This window comes from Aspergillus alliaceus (genome assembly GCF_009176365.1).
Source record: "Aspergillus alliaceus strain CBS 536.65 unplaced genomic scaffold BDW43scaffold_57, whole genome shotgun sequence".
Taxonomy (NCBI): domain Eukaryota; kingdom Fungi; phylum Ascomycota; class Eurotiomycetes; order Eurotiales; family Aspergillaceae; genus Aspergillus; species Aspergillus alliaceus.
In genome coordinates this window covers 167,586-184,281 of record NW_022474740.1, presented here as the reverse complement: position 1 = coordinate 184,281, position 16,696 = coordinate 167,586, and the positions used below count along the sequence as shown (strand labels likewise).

At 47.2% G+C, this 16,696-nt stretch overlaps 5 protein-coding genes across 5 annotated transcripts; 3 read left to right on the top strand and 2 right to left on the bottom strand.

The window, feature by feature from the left end:
• The first annotated feature begins 253 nt into the window (after positions 1-253).
• Positions 254-612, top strand: BDW43DRAFT_289637 (uncharacterized protein). Its single transcript, XM_032043411.1, has one exon. It carries the CDS (start codon positions 261-263, stop codon positions 507-509), a length of 249 nt encoding a protein of 82 aa, XP_031895865.1. The 5' UTR covers positions 254-260; the 3' UTR covers positions 510-612.
• Positions 613-5,332: 4,720 nt separating this feature from the next.
• BDW43DRAFT_315363 (uncharacterized protein) lies at positions 5,333-5,758 on the bottom strand (the record flags this gene model as incomplete). Its single annotated transcript, XM_032048037.1, has 1 exon — positions 5,333-5,758. The coding sequence occupies one exon, from the start codon at positions 5,756-5,758 to the stop codon at positions 5,333-5,335; it is 426 nt and encodes a 141-aa protein (XP_031895864.1).
• Positions 5,759-9,995: 4,237 nt separating this feature from the next.
• BDW43DRAFT_289635 (uncharacterized protein) lies at positions 9,996-11,149 on the top strand. Its single transcript, XM_032043410.1, has 2 exons — positions 9,996-10,665; positions 10,731-11,149. The coding sequence occupies exon 1, from the start codon at positions 10,436-10,438 to the stop codon at positions 10,652-10,654; it is 219 nt and encodes a 72-aa protein (XP_031895863.1). The 5' UTR covers positions 9,996-10,435; the 3' UTR covers positions 10,655-10,665; positions 10,731-11,149.
• A 1,351-nt stretch (positions 11,150-12,500) lies between these two features.
• BDW43DRAFT_315361 (ankyrin repeat domain-containing protein) lies at positions 12,501-13,593 on the top strand (the record flags this gene model as incomplete). Its single annotated transcript, XM_032048036.1, has 2 exons — positions 12,501-13,181; positions 13,261-13,593. The coding sequence occupies 2 exons, from the start codon at positions 12,501-12,503 to the stop codon at positions 13,591-13,593; spliced, it is 1,014 nt and encodes a 337-aa protein (XP_031895862.1).
• A 1,288-nt stretch (positions 13,594-14,881) lies between these two features.
• BDW43DRAFT_315360 (major facilitator superfamily domain-containing protein) lies at positions 14,882-16,631 on the bottom strand (the record flags this gene model as incomplete). Its single annotated transcript, XM_032048035.1, has 3 exons — positions 14,882-15,840; positions 15,913-16,066; positions 16,125-16,631. The coding sequence occupies 3 exons, from the start codon at positions 16,629-16,631 to the stop codon at positions 14,882-14,884; spliced, it is 1,620 nt and encodes a 539-aa protein (XP_031895861.1).
• Positions 16,632-16,696: the final 65 nt, after the last annotated feature.

The following is a 16,696-nucleotide window of genomic DNA, read 5'->3' as shown; positions in this document are numbered from 1 at the left end:
GCAATGAATTATCACCACAAGCTATAGAACTCTAGGACTCTCCAGATATCGCAATAACTATTTAATACATATTGAGTATTCCATCATTATAGAATAGAGTAGATTTTAAATTTTCTACTTAGTAAAATATATTATTAAGCTTGAGATACAAGGCAGTATTTTAAAATTAATTTTACGTTTATTTTATATGTTATGAGACTCGCGGGATTCTCCGTTACCCGGAGCCGCTGGTCCGTTTTCATAGTCAAGTTGGAATAACGATGCATCAGATACTTACACAGCTGCTGGTTCTATCTCGATGCAGGCCTCTTCGTCCTTTCTCTGACAGTTCTGTGGGCGCCGTGTTTGATCACCTGGAATCCTGGAACGGTCAAGCTCTGATGAACCAGTGGACACTCAGAGTTCTGGGAGCGCAACACACCTATTCGGGTCGCATTGGGAACATCATGGTTGGCCTGATGGATTGTCATAAGTACGCCTTGGGCAACCCATGGGTGGAGAACGAATAGATGCACCAATTCCCATGACTCTGCATAACTTATGCAGTTACAAAGACTATTTTACAGTTCTGAACGCAGTATGGGTCTAACTGCAGATTCGCACAAAACCAAGCAAAGCAATGTTTAGCGGCAGTTACGGCAACTAGGTATCGAAAGGAGCTGCCTCTATGCAGCTCTAGCACGTACCTATCATGTAGATACGATAAATCCGGCCGAATGGGCAAGGTTTTATGCAAGACGAATCTTACTGCGCCGGCTCGACTTCCCCGAGGACCCAGTTGGGAAAGATTGGGAGAATAGCTTGGCATAGCCCGTTGCCGTTCACCAATTTACGCGCCTTGAGGCCCTCGCAGAGGGGCTAGGAAGTAATCAGGACGGCTTGGTCAAGGCGATTTCGAGAATCACCATAGGAAATCATTTGACAACACATAAGTTGCGGCAGACTATGTGACATAATGGTCTGAACAGCAGCCCGCTTCTAGAAAGCACCGGCAAGGTGGGGTTGTGACATGTATCTCCAGTATGACTAACGTCGAAGTAATGCAGCCATGGTGCAATGATATGATATATATGCCATACTGCAACGAGCAGAAGAGTTTCTATGAAAGCTACTATCTTAAGACTCACCACCGAAGAAATCCATACATTGGAAGCAAAGTGATACCCTAGTGGCCATCAGGTGATCATTTGACAAGACCTAGCACCATTGCAGGGCAGATTTAAAAGGTTGACGTTGGAAGATGTCGGACGAAGCAAAAGCCAGAATATAAGATACTGTGTAGATCCTACTGGATGCAGCCTAACTGGACTAGATTCTCTCCAGTTCTCACCAGTCACCAAAGAGCCTCTACAACCTACCACGAGTACGTGTTTGCTTGTCAAGGAGCCCCGCCTCGCCCCTTGGATCCGATAAATCAATAGTTGTCTGCCCTACCAACGAAATAATATCGTTCAGTGGGTATATTTTTCGCTCTCTATCGGGTGTTCGTGCCATGTCTCTATTTGGTCACTCTTCATTCTATTTGATGATTATCTAAGTGTCGCACAGCATCACTTCTTTGCGTGTGTTAGGTTTTCACACTCTGTCACACATCCTCAAAATGTCGATCAGGTTCGTTTAAGCATTACAGCATCGTGGTTGTTCACGGCCTGCTTGGCGATCATGCCCTGTGGACTTCTGTGGGAGGTGTTTTCTGGCCCGAAAAACTCCTCCCGACAAAGGTATCCGACACGTGTCTCCCTCTCCTTCGAATATGAGGCGGGCAGTTGGTCATTCTTTGAGCTGGACGAGGAGGCAGAAATCGACGACATTGTTAGCGACCTGATCCACGAGCTGATGTATCATTGACTCCTCAACAGCAAGAATCTATGTACTATGGCGCGTCTTGTCCTTCGTAGTTGAATTTTTAGTCCTTCAAAATGTTTCCCAAAGGCGTAGAGCTCAGGAACTAAGTCCTTGGGAACGATGCATGCAGGCTCGATGTTTTAGGCATGGCGATAATATCACCGGTCCTGATTTAGTGCTTGAAATACATAGTACATGTCCTTCTCTATCATAAAACACTTTTTGGCCGTTCCATCTGTTAACCAAGATTCATAGCTGAATCTATAAGGTAAATGTTCTTCTAGTACAACAAGCGCCAATGCTGTGTATATCAACCAATTAATTTGCTCCAGGAATGCAAAGAAAACAAAAGAAAAGAAAAAAGAGAGCAAACGAAACATGAACCATCTTTGGTAAGCTTCAAACCTGTTCTTTGACATAAAGACCTGCCATTCCCTGGCCCGTGTCGATACGTCTACCTGTAACCAGGATCATTTTCCCTGTCCGACGGGCCTCACTCAAGATGGTGTATATCTGACGTGCCCCTGCGGATCCAAGTGGGTGTCCCAATGCAATTGCTCCACCGGGAGGGTTAACCTTTTGATGATCAAGAGTCAGGGACCGTAGGCAGAAGACAGCCACGGAGGCGAAACTCCTTATTAATTCTCTTCCTTACGAAGCTAAAACATTTCAAGTAGCTTTAGAATCGCCGCTACGGCGCCAGCCCCCATCAGTCGAGGAGGAACTCCAGCAACCATTGCGCCGCAGAACTTGGCTAAGACCAGCTGGCCTGCGAGGACCTTTCAACCCTGATGAATTAAACGGATTGACAGATGATGTCCTTGTTATGAATGGTACCCTGGCCACTAGGGAGGCAGCGCGCACAATATAGGCCGCCTGCGAGCCTTGAACCTGGTTTCAGTGGTATTAGTGTTGAATGCCAAGTAAGTAGGCCATGGTATACCCCATGCTAGGACATAATTCACATTTCCAGGAAAAACACTTTCTATCAAACTATGGTCCAGTTTGGACCTGTTAAGGGTCTCTTTCGGTAGCCTGTAGACCATCATATCTAAAGGCATATCCTTGAACCCTCCTTTTACGGCCTTGGTGAGAGGAGTGCGTAATATAATGCACAAATGATGACAAAATCGTCGTCCTTCTTACTGGTGCTATAGTTGGCAAGTCAGAGCGTACTTGATATGATAATGTTCCATGTACCTTTTGTTCGTTTGGAGGGGGCTTTCTATTAGGGGCGAGGTTTATCTTCCTGCCGCTAGCTAAACAGAGTATTTCACATACATAGAATGGAAGCCCAGCGATGGGCCAGAAACTTGAGAAGCGATTTCATTGAGTTTGTCAGCGGTCATTTTCGTCTCCCCTAAACGTAAAAGTTTACTATTTTAGCAGATACACATAGGTATATGGGATTTGTCTTACTTTCGCTGAGCCTACTTTCAACATCCTTTAAGTACATTTCCAGCAATACAGGGATTATCTGTTCCCTCGGTGATTTTCCCCTTAAGAGGATTGAAAACGGAAAGAATATATTCATCGCGACAAGAGCGAAACCTGATCGCATTCCTTTCGACCGTCGGCCAGAGTCTCAATAATGGAACACAATCCTGCCAATTGTGGGCAATGCCCCGAATGTTGCGTAACTCCCGTTCGACAGTGACCATCTCATTCAGCAGGGTCACGAACTGTACCGTCAAGATAAATACCGTAGTTCAGAGTTAGGCTAATGTTGAGAGAAAATCTCTGGAAGTACCCGTTGGGATCAGTATCATCGTCTAACTTCAGGTTGGTGAAGCGCTCATTGATACTTGTTGCAGACTCTAGGCCGGTAAAGGGAAGGCACATTTGGATAGCCTGTCGATTAAACGTTGTAGTAGCCGCCTTTCTCGCTAATTTGTCAAACTCGTTCCATGGGAAGGTCCCCAAGGTGTATTCTCGCTAGGTCTGAGACACCACACTATGGAAGGTCGAGTATGTCGGACGCTAAATAAGAACCGACAGGTTTCTAATCCAGAGTTCCTTGACAGCCCCCTGGCCGAGAGAAAGAAATTGTCGAAGACAGGAATTCCCGGTAACTCAGGGAGGTTTTTAACTTTTGGTATGCCGGTCATGTCCGACAACTTTGCAAGGGTAGCAGCTAGATTTGATATTTCCTCAACATGTTGCGGGTCCCTCGTAAGGATTCTCGTATACCATCTCATAGCTTTTGGGTTGTCACCCAGACCGCAAGCTAGACATCCACCAAGTACCATGCCGTCAATCCACTCCCAACCACTCTCACTACATAGTAGGGAAAGCATATTTAAAGCGGTGCGAGCAGTTGCTAGTGGTGTGATCTCTTTGCTAGAAGGCGGGACAGCAAAGTAGGATGCCGCTGGAACTATGAAACGTCCTGTATGATGTAACCTATCCAGCATCTGGGTGTCGCTATGTTGTTGAAAATGGTGGAGTGAGGGTCGAAACCCCCTTCTGCAAAAGCCTTTGGGTCTTTCTGCGCCTTCTTCCCCCCCCTTAACTCGTATCTTACGGACTTTATTTACGAATGTGGAGACACATACTGTCGGGGAAACTGTAGTTGGCTTTTTTTCTTAGCTCGCCTTATATTTGACCCGGGGTGCCTGCAATGCCTAGGTCCGAGTTGGAGGCATAGTACTGCGTGTGATGCACAGTACAAAAGTTCCGTGCATGCTTTGGAGGTGCTGTATGACTATACCTAACTCTTGGAGAGAGCCTTTTTAGACTTCTTGCACGGGGAGAAAAAAATAAAGGGAGGCTGCTGCGCACGGAATGATTTTAGTCTCGGTCAATACTAGGTTTACTTCCTGTTCGCCTAGCAAAACCTATCTTCTTTTGTTCTCTACCTCCTAGCTACACGTTGACACTATCGCCCATATGGCTCCTCGGAAGGTTCGCCTAGCTATCTTAGATGACTACCAAGGCATTGCTGCTGCAAAGTTCTCCCGCCTTAAACCACCCATTGGTATAGTCTCATTCCATGACACTCTTTACTCCGAAGAGTAACCACTCTCACTGACCGTATCCAACCTTTCGATGTGATTTCGACCAGGAGGAAATGTACGGCCTTTCCTGGGGATGTTATTCGAGCCTTGCCAAATCACAAGCTTATCATCACTGGTGGATTGAAGAATTCTTCCATCGACATGGCTACGTGCACTGAATTGGGTATACCAGTTCTTGGAGCCAAGGGGCTGGGAAAGAACGGTACACGAAAACCAGCGACTTCCCTCGACTCGACGTTAGAGCATATATGGGCTATCATCCTAGGCACGAAATATATCTCGCAATGATCTGGGAGTCAAACAAGGTGGATGACAAAAGTCATTTGCTAGATACTCTCGCAAGCATACAACACCGCCTATAGCCTCACGAAGGAAGCGCTTATGGTCTTATTTTTTTGTATAATCTAGTCCAATGTTTGTCTATAGTTTCTTCGGCAAGCAGCTAGGCTACAAAGTTGAGGACTCTCTGATCAGCCGGTAATCAGGGGAATTACCGTTGACGCGGTAACACTTTCAAGCCACTTATCGAGAGTGGCTGCACATTCCAGCGAGCACAGGCCATGTTGCTTGGACCAGTAGGCGACCTGTGTTTTGGCAACATATTTGATACCCAGTCTTACAGGCACACTCAACGCGCTGGCAGAGTGTGGCGCTGCTAGTGTGGTTTTCTTACCACGCTGCGGAGACTGACTGTGGTCGAGAGAGTTGGCGATGAAGACTGGGCCCCATGTATTTAGGGATACTGCAGGACTGAAATCCAAATTAATGCGGACGTATGCAAGTCGGAGGAGAGCTGTCGATGTAAATGACAGCGGACCGCGGGGGCTGAGTGGAAAAGTCGACCTCTCATCGTGTTCCCAGTGGCCAGACCATGCTTTCAGCGCACGTTCAAACATGTTGATATCCGCAAGAGACAGCCCGCCATCTCGATGACCTGGTAACCGGGCATTGCGGACCAACCAGCATGGGAGTCCTCTAGGATGGTAGGACTGGCAGTCTTTGAACAGTTCCTCAAAAGTGGCCTAGAAGACTTGTCGGGGAATGCCAAGGGTAAGCGCTTTTCGCCAGTCAACGACATTGCTCAGTTTCCATTGCTGCTCCGTGCAGGGGAGATTAACGTTGTTATTGCTGGGTAGCATCATTGGCAGGAGATCGGAAACAATGGTGTGAAGATTGAAAAAGCAAAATACAACTACTCTCGTCCACCTCGCCGTCTCACACCGAATCCATTCCCGCCAACTCGGGGGTTCGGGGTCTTGCTGTTGTCACATTGGATGCTCTCGCATCAACGTATCCAATGTAGTTCGGATGGAGAGAGCGTCATACGCATCCCGGCTCGTCCTTGAACTAAGTCGCTACGGCGACAAGTAGAAGCATGGCCTGCATGAGCTCCATGTCTAGCGTTGAATGCCCGACCAGGGAACCGGAGAGGGGATCCTCTCTATTATGACCTCCTACTGGTCCAGTATTCTGTTACCGATCACCGGCTCGGTCGGCCTGGTTTTCCCTTCCCTGTCGCGTATGCTCCAATACAACTGCCTTGGTGGCACGGAACAGCTCTGTCCCCAACTCTGGCTCTCGGGAAAAGCGAGCTCCAAGGTCCAGAATCCCTACAATTCCACACTCAGACCCTGTACGTTCGCGGATGGGGGTATGTAGAAAAGGATAGTGTTTGTGGAAGGTATTGAAGTATGCTGCCACCAGCCTATTATATAGTGCTAGAATAAAGGTTATCAAGAAAGGTCCAGATATCCAGCAAGTTTGTCTGGACACATATACGGTCTGTCTTAATGAGTGAAGGCAGCGAAACCTATTTCAGCGGAGAAGAAATGATGAACTACCGGGCCCATGTAGATATCTACAGGGGGAAGTTAAATCCCCATTGTTACTTAAATTTATCCTGGACTTGTATAAATTCTCCGTTTCATCATCAGGGCTTATTGATTTCTGAAAGTATTTGAACTGGGTTGGGATTTAGCCCAAACACATTCACTCACGTTCGAAGTCATCAAAGGCAAAATTTGATTTCTTGTAGAATTTCTTTCCTTTGGAAGCGGCGCTCTATTAAGTAGGATCACGAGTAGCCCGCCCACTTTCACCAAGGTAAATACTACTCAAAAAACGACCGAGTAGCAAAATCAGCTGGACATATGCCTCTTTTTATCACCCGCATATTGTGCCATCAAAGGCCCCTCAAGAGGATGAATAGGGTTACTCTCCAGCTGAAAGGGCGCCATATTGCCAGAACTCTCTCCAATCTGAGTGTCTCTTTGCTGTTGCGAATTGCGAGGTATTCTGCCCCAGCATAAAGGTTCTTGCTGTTCAGCGGTCTGATCTTCAGGGGCTGGGGATTCACGGCCGGCTAACTGGGAGCAGAGTTTATTTTTCATTGCTTCCATTTTAAGATTCTTTGGGACAGTTGCTGGATTGCTTAATGGCTTTCCAGGGACAATGAAGGATAAAAGAAAATCTTCTCTTGGCGTTATTCTCTGATATGCGGCCCTTACCGCAATTAGGTAGTGCTTTCGTGGCTCTGAAGTAGCAGAATTTAGTAGAACTTTCGTTTGCGAAATTCAGGTTTGAACTTCACTCTCAAAGAAATTGGGAAGGGGGCATGGGAGACATTGGACCTACATCTTAAGGCGCTCATAGAGTAGCTCAGTAGTCTGGAAGGATGAAGAAGCTGTGGCCCCCAGTACCCTCCATATGTGATATATAGCCTGACCCCCAAAGGTGGCGCGGGAATGGCCAGTAGCTTTCAACAATTCATTTGGTTCAAAGAATCATGACGTTTCCATTGTGTTACTAATGATGGAGGCTTAAAGTTATTTATTCATTCAGACTCTCAGACCAGGTCGAGCCAGAGAAACACTGCACAGGATTGGATGTACGCTGTCATCCCTTCGGGTGGAACCGTGGGTACCCCGGAGGCGAGCTTATGCTCTAACCATCTAAAACAATTACATCCCACATAGTGGCAAAGTCGAACAGAAACTTATATTTCACTCACTCTCATTTCATATGGTATCCCGATTGTAACCCGAAGTCAAATCAAGTTTTCATCAACAAATAAGAGTCATCAACATGTAATTGGCGTAGGAGTACATGTTCATCAGGTTGGTCCTGAAATGGTGCCTAGGTCTTAGACAGTTTATGTAGGATTAAATTGTGCCGACTCCAATACCTCAGTGTGAAAACTAGAGTAGATATATAATCCAATAGACAGTACATTAGGACTTATCAAAGTGGATAATAACGTTCGCCGCCGGACAATTTTTCGCGAGGACTCGGGGGCATGTTCTGCGCAACCCCTATCTAAGCAGCTCACCCGCTAACTTCACCTAGGGCACGACTTCAACGCTAGTACACCGTTACTCCAATGGCGGGGATTTTATCCATGTCTAGCTAGTACTAAGAACCCAACACAGCCCCTCGCCCTCTTCTCCTCATCCTACCTACCAACCGCTGTCTTCGACCTGGGACCAAAACGAGTGTCTTAAACCTGTGTGCCCGTTTTTCCTTTGGCCCCCATCATTGATTAGTTCTAGGAGAGGAGGGATTTGGGTGCGCTATGACTAAATTCCATTGGCGCGTAAGAGGGCTATGCTGTACGCCTGCGGGGCAGGAGAACCCTGTCACATTATTGCGACTCTTCTATCTCCTCCACTGAAAAAAGGCATGCCGGTTCTCTGGAGTGAGACAGAAGATGGATCTCACCCCCACCCCCCACATGGCAAGGGCAACCACTCACAGGCACACCTCGGTAGTAGCATGCATATTGTCTGGCTACTCCGTAGGTAGCATCAGCTGCAAAATGGTCGGACGATCATCAACCATCGATGTATTGAGATGATGGATCTTGTTTAATAGCATTCGCCGGATACAGTCAATTTCTAGTTCGACCTGCTTCGAAGTTTTCTAGCGATGGCCTACCGGGGCCGCAGTCTTCTACCGTCACGGCGACGCACCATACCAGGCTGGCATTTCTGCGCCAGTTCATCGAATATGAAGGCATATTAGTTGCCAGTGGGGCTCTCCCTCCGGTAGACGAGTTTTCGGTGCCTCTGGAGATCATTGTCAAGATACTTCTCCGCAGAGTGCTGGTGAAGAGCTTCGCTTTGGGTGCGGCGATCCGGAAGCGGCGGGTGAAATTGCTCTGACTGTTCCTCTGAGGGGAAGATTAGTCGAGACGCTAGCACATCGAGAATTGTTGAAGGATTGCACGACGGCCTGTGAATCAAGCGACTGCATCCGTGGTAAACTACGGTTTAGTGAAACTGCAGCTGCGAAAAGGACCCGCTCGTTCTAAAATATCGGGGGGAAGATGGCGGCATCTGGAAGTTCGAACGATTGCGCCCGTTACCACCGGAGCCAAGGCTATTGATCGAAGCTTCGTGAGGTATGATCTCAGGGCAATCGATGGTAATTATGGGGGAGGATTACTTTTCGTACTGTGTATCACCTAACCAAGCCTTGCCCGAGTTGGTTGCCCAAGGTATCGCTACAGAACAGGGTGCCAAAACCGGGAGATAGGTGAATATCCACAGATCATACTAGATATCATTGTGAAGGTTCATGCAAGTGAGATGCAGAAATAGTCTGGCATAGTCACACCAGTCTTGCGCTCCAATGTGCATCAAGCCAGATATATAGAGATGCCGCTACATACATCTTTACTGCACCCACTGATCGACCTTCCAACCAGCTTGAAGAAATCCCATTGCGTCTCCGTTCTTTAAACCAAGATTATAAAGGTAAGCTCATATACATATGTTAGACTGGGAAAGCGGGACACTGACAGAAACTCTGTAGGCTTGAAAGAGTAATCTAAAATCGTTGTTTGCTGCATTGCCAGAGTGAATATCAAGATTCCTTCGATAAACCCGAAGGCTTGTCCGATATCTCAAACGATATGAGTGAAAGGAATTCTCGCTGCCTATCTGCGGGGCCCTTGAAGTCACCTCGGAAACGCGGGATTGGCAGATGCTCTGGGGAAGCTGGATCCGCTTCTAGTAAGATCTGCATACATGGAAAGAATGATTCGCTATGGGTGCCTTGAACACGAGCGTTACATCGCAGGAGCATTGTGCAGGAATCGCCTGACATTCATAGAGCAGTACCTGCGCCCACCCTGCAGTATCTTATCCAGTCTCACGCTACCTCAAGCCATTCCTACCTTCTCCCCTCCAAACCACCGAGTTACAGCACATCATTAAAAAGGGGTTGCCAAGATCCACACCCTTCATTCCGTTCCTACTCAAGCCCAGACCGCTAGCAGCTGGCATGTCTCAGTGATGTACGGCCGCCATAGCTCGGCCATTTTTGTGGGGTCAATACCAGATCAAAAGTAATCCCTCACCCTACAACGCTAAGTCTAATACATCGCCGATTGGGTAGAACGCCCGGTCAGTGTCGTGGTGGCTGAGCTTCCTTTTGAAGCTGACCAACATACTCGAGTATAAATACGGAACGTCTGTCTTCCCCCAATACGTTCTGCTCCTTGCAACACGCCGCTTCAAAAGACTTCTCTATTTACTCTTAGCCAGGAGAGCCAAACTTAGGCCACTACCAATATGCAGATCATTTCTATCCTCTCTTTGCTTCTGCCTCTTGCAGTTACCGTTTCTGCAAGGCATGAAATTGGTGAACAGTGCAGTGGAAGTGGCTATGACTGCACGGCAACCTCGAATGAGATTGTAGTCTGCAATGGCTACCAATGGCAGCTTGCTGCGAAATGTGGAAACGGGTGCTGTGTGTGGCCAGGTACCCCCGCGCCTTACTGCGCCTGCTAAAACAAAGTCCGGTATGACCTCTTCTATGATACCTCACCACCAAATGATTGGGAAACCTATCTCACAGACCTTGCAGCCAGGGGATTCTTGTCTCCGATCTATTCCTGACGTGTTTACTTTATTCTGGTTGCCCTAATCTGTCTTCTGCTTCTTGTGGTGGAGTGTCGAGGTCCGTAACGTGAAAGGGCTCAGCTTATAAAGAAGGGGAAAAAATGAGGTGATTCATATGTACGGTGCATTTTGCCTTAGGAATCTGCATCCACACCTGTCCAGATGGCCTTCATGGAATTTTTGCGGGAGGTTGAAAGCTATAACTCAAGTTTACCATAATTTTGAATCATTTAGTGTTGCCTCTAGCAAGTTGAACATGATAGGATCAGAGGTATATATGGGGCAAGTGCTTTAATCACCGGTAGTCCCCTGAGGCACATTCTAATATCATCTGTGCAACGGTACAACCAATTATGTATAATCCACTCCATATGCCCAATTTACCAATGACAGACTTGTCGCTGCTCTTGGCTTGAGCATTATTTGGATTGAGACAGATCTAGGCAAAGCTTAATGCAGCTAGGTGAAAGGCTGCAAGCTGCAACAAGGAAATGATCGGGGTAGCATAGAAGCATCCTAATGTCTACATTGACACTTCAGCATACTTACCCAAGTACTATCCTACGGTAGGGGTTACCTTTACCGCTAGATGTTTGGTTTAGTAGATCAGCTGACACATCTACTGTTCAGGAACTGATTCAGTTTGCAAACACCATTGGAAGAAAGAAAGTTATTTTTGGGACAAACTTCCCTCAATTGAGCTGGAGCAAATGCATCGAGTCGGTAAACAGAGACATCAGACTTCGCGATGATGTCAAGGCATATTTCTTGGGAGGGAACGCGGCAAGAGTGCTCAGGTTGGATACTGCAGCATCGGGCAAAGTAAAGCTCTGAATGCTGCGCTTTCTAAACTATCGTAAATACCCTAAAATCATCCTCAATCTGAGGAAAGAGCATCAACTAGTTATAACAGCGATGTGTCAATGCCGCCGTTTACTATATCAGTTTTAGGCGCCAGGGTATCCTGTTCTTCTATTTTCACGCCGTTAGTAAGGGAGAATAGTCGGCGAAACTTCCTTCTGCCGTTTTAGACACGCTGCCAGGTGTCTATCAGCCTATAGTAGTAAGTCACGACAAAATGATGGCAGATTTGGCCCCTATCAGGCCAAAGTAGGAGTGTTCAAGAAAACCTAATCCAGCGTGGTCTAATATGCGAAAGATACGATCACCAAGCTACAAAAAGGGATTGCACAATAAAACATAAGTGGATTTTGTATTTCAGATAGAAGACCACAGGGAGATGGAGGAGACTATCACGCATACGTCAGAGACCCATTGCTACGCCTCTAATTAAACTCACAAACGCTCCAACGGATGATATTCGGCCCTTTTTTGTCCCTGTAAAGATGGCTTGGGCAGTTAACTGCTACAAACCTTACTATATTTATAATCGAGTGAACTGTTTTTAGAGCATAGCGCGTATGGATAGTTTTGGTGGCTTCCGCTGGTACCAAAACACGCCATAGATACCAGTATCGCCTTTAGCACTATACCTTATTTTACCTTGAATACAGCACAACTTCTCGATTTCTGAAATATCCGCCAACCTTCAAAGTGAGCATACAGTTTAAGGTATAATCAGGGTATCACGCTTAATAGATTATAGGTTCGAGCGTTGTTTCCTTCGACCGGGTCTGACAATCAATTACCGAAGATATACGAACCGATTGAAGTGTCCCGTTGAAGGCCGATTCTGCTTATAAGTGATCAGGACAATTCCTAAATGGTTCCCAATATGCAAAGAAATACGCCCAAGGAGGCGCACGCTCTTCAGCGAGCTATTGCATTCGGTGACATACCCAAAGTATCCTTTCTCTTAGAGGCAGGTTACGATCCGAACAAACAGGGCGAATTCTATGGCGATCCACTTAGCGCCGCAGTTTACCATTGTCACAAGCACCCCAGGGTTGTCCAAGCCCTTCTCGAGAAAGGCGCGAGCCCTAATAGTTCCGGGGGTGAACGGCATGGTCCGCCACTTGTTACTACGGCGGAAGCTGGAAATCTAAATGCAATACAGATGCTCCTCGACGCGGGCGCTAATGTTCACTGTCATGGCGGAAGGTATAACACTGCGCTTCAAGCAGTAATGACGGCATCCGACCACAGAAATAAACACGGGATTATTAAGCTTCTGTTGAACTATGGGGCAAACGCATGTATAACAAGCGGTCAGTTTTATTCCGCTCTTTCATCGGGGTTTACGTTACTACCAAGGGATGATTGCATTATATCTCAACTCCTCGACTATACGCTATCCCAAAAGCCTAGGAAGGACTTATTAGACCACACGATAAGAGCTGCTGCATGCTTAGGAGATCTAGCATCAGTCCAAATCCTACTCAGCGCCGGTGCAGGTCCAAATGCGGTTGCAGAAGCGGTTGAATCAGCAAATATTGATTTAGTTCGTTTCCTTGTGGTGCGTGGCGCAGATATTAATATCGATGAGGATTGTTACGGTACTAGGTTAGCGATAGCCTCATGTTATAGGCTTACAGAAAATATTTGAGTGTTTACCGGAGCATGGAGCTGATGTGAACCTTGTGTCCGAGAGGTATGGTACTCCTCTACAGGCTGCTGCGTTTGCTGGGAACACTGAGCTTGTCAAGAGACTATTCGATAGAGGAGCCGACCTAAATATCTCCTGTGGACATTGGGGCTCACCCCTGATCGCGGCCGCAAACGCAGGACTCAAAGAAATAATAATGTTGCTATTGCATTCTGGTGCAGACATAAACAAGAAGGGTGGAGACCCAGGGACCGCACTTCGGGCAGCTTGTGAAGTGGGTGACTTAAGAAGCAGCCAAACTACTTATCAGCTATGGAGCTGAGGTTAATGTCCTTGCTGGATTTACTGGGACTCCGCTTATAGCTGCAATTCGCTCTGGTAATGTGGTGTTGACCAAACTCCTCCTTGATAATGGAGCTAATGCGTGCCTTTTATCTTCCCAAAGCAACACGCCACTTGCTGAGGCCCTATACCTGCAATATCCAGACATGGTTAAGGTCATCCAAAATGCCCTTACAAGCGATGCAAGTGAGAAAAGCTGTACCTAAATAATTAAACTGTACAGAGGAAGGATGCTAGGTCGATACTTTAGAGATCTGTCACTTTCTCTATCCTACGTTACTAAGCTTTAGAGAGATGAGGTTCTGCAATGTAGATACTATATAATTTCTCTGTAGCCATCAGAATGCAGTATTCTTTCATAATCCCCGAACAGGCAATATCCGGCGTATTTCCTTTCGCTAGACCACTAGGCTGACTGTTGGTATGGGACAGGAATTGTTGGAGCATACGGACTTCCCGTACCGTGTGGTAGCAGGTGACCTTGGTCAACTCTTTTTTTTGGGTCGCGCTCCATGTTCCTACTGACTAATGGACTTGGCGATCACATAGTTATAAAGTACCGCAGTAAAAGTTTCAAGACATGTGAAGGGCTCAAGCGAGATTCGATTCAATCTAAGTAGACCTCGAACTGTTTACCAAAAGCTTGAAGAAAACATGAAGGATGCGCGGCGGGAACGCGGTTGTAAATAGACTGATCACGAGCTCGTGGTTCGAGCGTCGTATCAACAAATGCGTTTGTATTTCTAAAGAGAGCGTTCGAAAGTAAAATACGGCATTAAAAGAGTACAATAGATTTTTGAGAAGATTATTACTCAGGTTTCAACCTGCATAGGTTTGAAGGAATAGTATGCTACATTTTTTAATAACTAGCTGCTCTCGCCTGTAGATTTTCTCATTGGTTAGTCCGTTTCCTTAAAACGAGCTACTGCCTGCCTTGTTCTGGTTTAATTCTGAGCTTCTTGCATGTCATGCTGCATTACCTGTGCTTGCCTCTATTCCTGATTTGCTTCTTCATATGTAGTACTTCCTAATCTATGAGTTGTCTCATCAGTTCCTTATAAACACTTGCTTTTGCGCGAGGAATCTGACCTGTCCATTTCTGCTAATATAAACCCTAGTTAATGTGACCCTTGACTGCTCCTGAACCCGGCCCGTTAACTCTATCAACAATTCTATAACACCTCTATAAACAACAACTCTATAACCACCAACCCTAAGAAATAGTATTAATACAATTTCCTATGCATCTGCATCTGCTTATCCCCAATTCAGGGCTCAACACTGATCTGGCTGACACGTCGGCCATTGTTCTGCTCTCTGTCGGCAGCAAGTGTGGCAGCGAACTTGCTTTTCGCGCGAATTTGCGGTCCCTTCCAGTAGAAGATATAGATGGGAATCACAACGAGACAGGAAAGACAAGCCAGAATTGTGCTTGCATATTGAACATGCCACTTGTTGCCAATGTTGGTGTACATGGGCGTCGCGTACATAGCTGAGATACCAGCGAGAAGGTCACGGGCGAAAGCATTGCCACCAGTCGCGGAGGCGGAGTATACACCATAGGCAGCGACCATGTAATCAACCGAGGAGAGGTAAATCGCGTAGTTGGCAACACCGACACACCCGGAGAAGATCATAGATGCGATCCAATGGACATTGCGCGAGTCGCCTCTGCCGAAGGTTGTCCAAGCAAAACCGAACAGACCGATAGGTTCAAGGGGCGCAAGGAAGAGCAGCCACTTGAGACGACGCTCGGGTGGAATAGCCGCATCACCATGCCTGAGGCGAAGTTTCTGGTCGCGGAAAAACCAGGGAAAGTAGCTGAAGTAGGCAATGAAGTAGGCAGCGTTGATGGGAATAACCGCCCACGCCTGTGCTAGAGTACCAAAGTTCCATCCCTGCTTGTAAACGATGGCAAAGCTTTCGAGGAAGGTGAAGATCAGAGCATCGGAGAAACCAGACAGAAGGGACAGGCAAAGGACAATGGGTTCGCGCAACAGCATGTGGAATGGTCGCATCCAGATCTTGCCGGCTTCCTTGAGGGAGACACGAGGAACCTTCAGCTCGTTGGGTCCGTAGATGTTCGGGTCTTCTCCGGACTTGCGGCGACGCTTAGCTTCCTTGTCCATGATGATGGTCGAACGACTCTCGGGCATGAAAAATATGATAGCCTGGGTTACTCCCCCAAAGATAAGTTGAATCCAGAAGAACCATTTCCAGTGAAGGACTAGATATCAAACATATTTGTTAGCAAAAAGAAGAGTACACAGCTCCAGAAAAGAAAATTGTGTTTGCCTACAGCGCGCAATTGGTCCACCAATCACACCACCAATGCTGGTACCAATACAAGAAGATAAGACGATAAATGCGAGAGGGAACTGCTGTGTCTCAGACTCGTAGATGTCGGCAATAAGTCCGAGAGTGACACTGCCACCAGCAGTCGAAATACCGCCCTATGTGATGTTAGTATACCCAGTTGTCGAACGCTAGCTTGCCAGAGGGGGAATCAACCAAAGCACGAGCGACAACAAGAGAGCCCCAGTTGGGGGCAAGGGCTGCTGGAAGTTGCCAGATGTTGATAAGGAACATGGAGAGCTGGAGGATAGGCCAGCGACCGAACTCCTCAGACCAAGGTGCCCACAGCTCGCACCCGATGGAATAGGTCACTAGATAGGCCATCTGGCCCGTGCGAGCGTGTTGCTCGCTAATGTGGAACGCCTCGGAGAGAGGTTTGACGGCAGCGGGATAGACGGAAGTGTTGAAGTTCATAGAAACCTGCACGAACGCGACAGCGGCGAGATAGGTCCATTTCTTCCACCGCGGCCACGAATAGCCTAGAATCTCGTAGCAATCTCCTTCCTTCAGCTCACGCTTTCCATCTGAGCGCTCGCTTTGCTTTTCTCCGAGCTCGTTGGCAATGTCAACGGGCGCGCTAGATTCATCGTCCGTGCCATTTACAGACGACGGGCTGCTCTCGGCGTGGTCCGCGAGAGTTTCTTGTTGCTCTGGAGGAGACATCCGGGGATGGGCGACGGTATAGCTGACCAGGGACTGAGTGCAAAAGAAATACAATCCGGACCTTC

What these genes read in the sequence shown, in the direction of transcription:
- BDW43DRAFT_289637 (XM_032043411.1), top strand. Translation starts at nt 261, where the DNA reads ATGCATCAGATACTTACACAGCTGCTGGTTCTATCTCGATGCAGGCCT.
- BDW43DRAFT_289635 (XM_032043410.1), top strand. Translation starts at nt 10,436, where the DNA reads ATGCAGATCATTTCTATCCTCTCTTTGCTTCTGCCTCTTGCAGTTACC.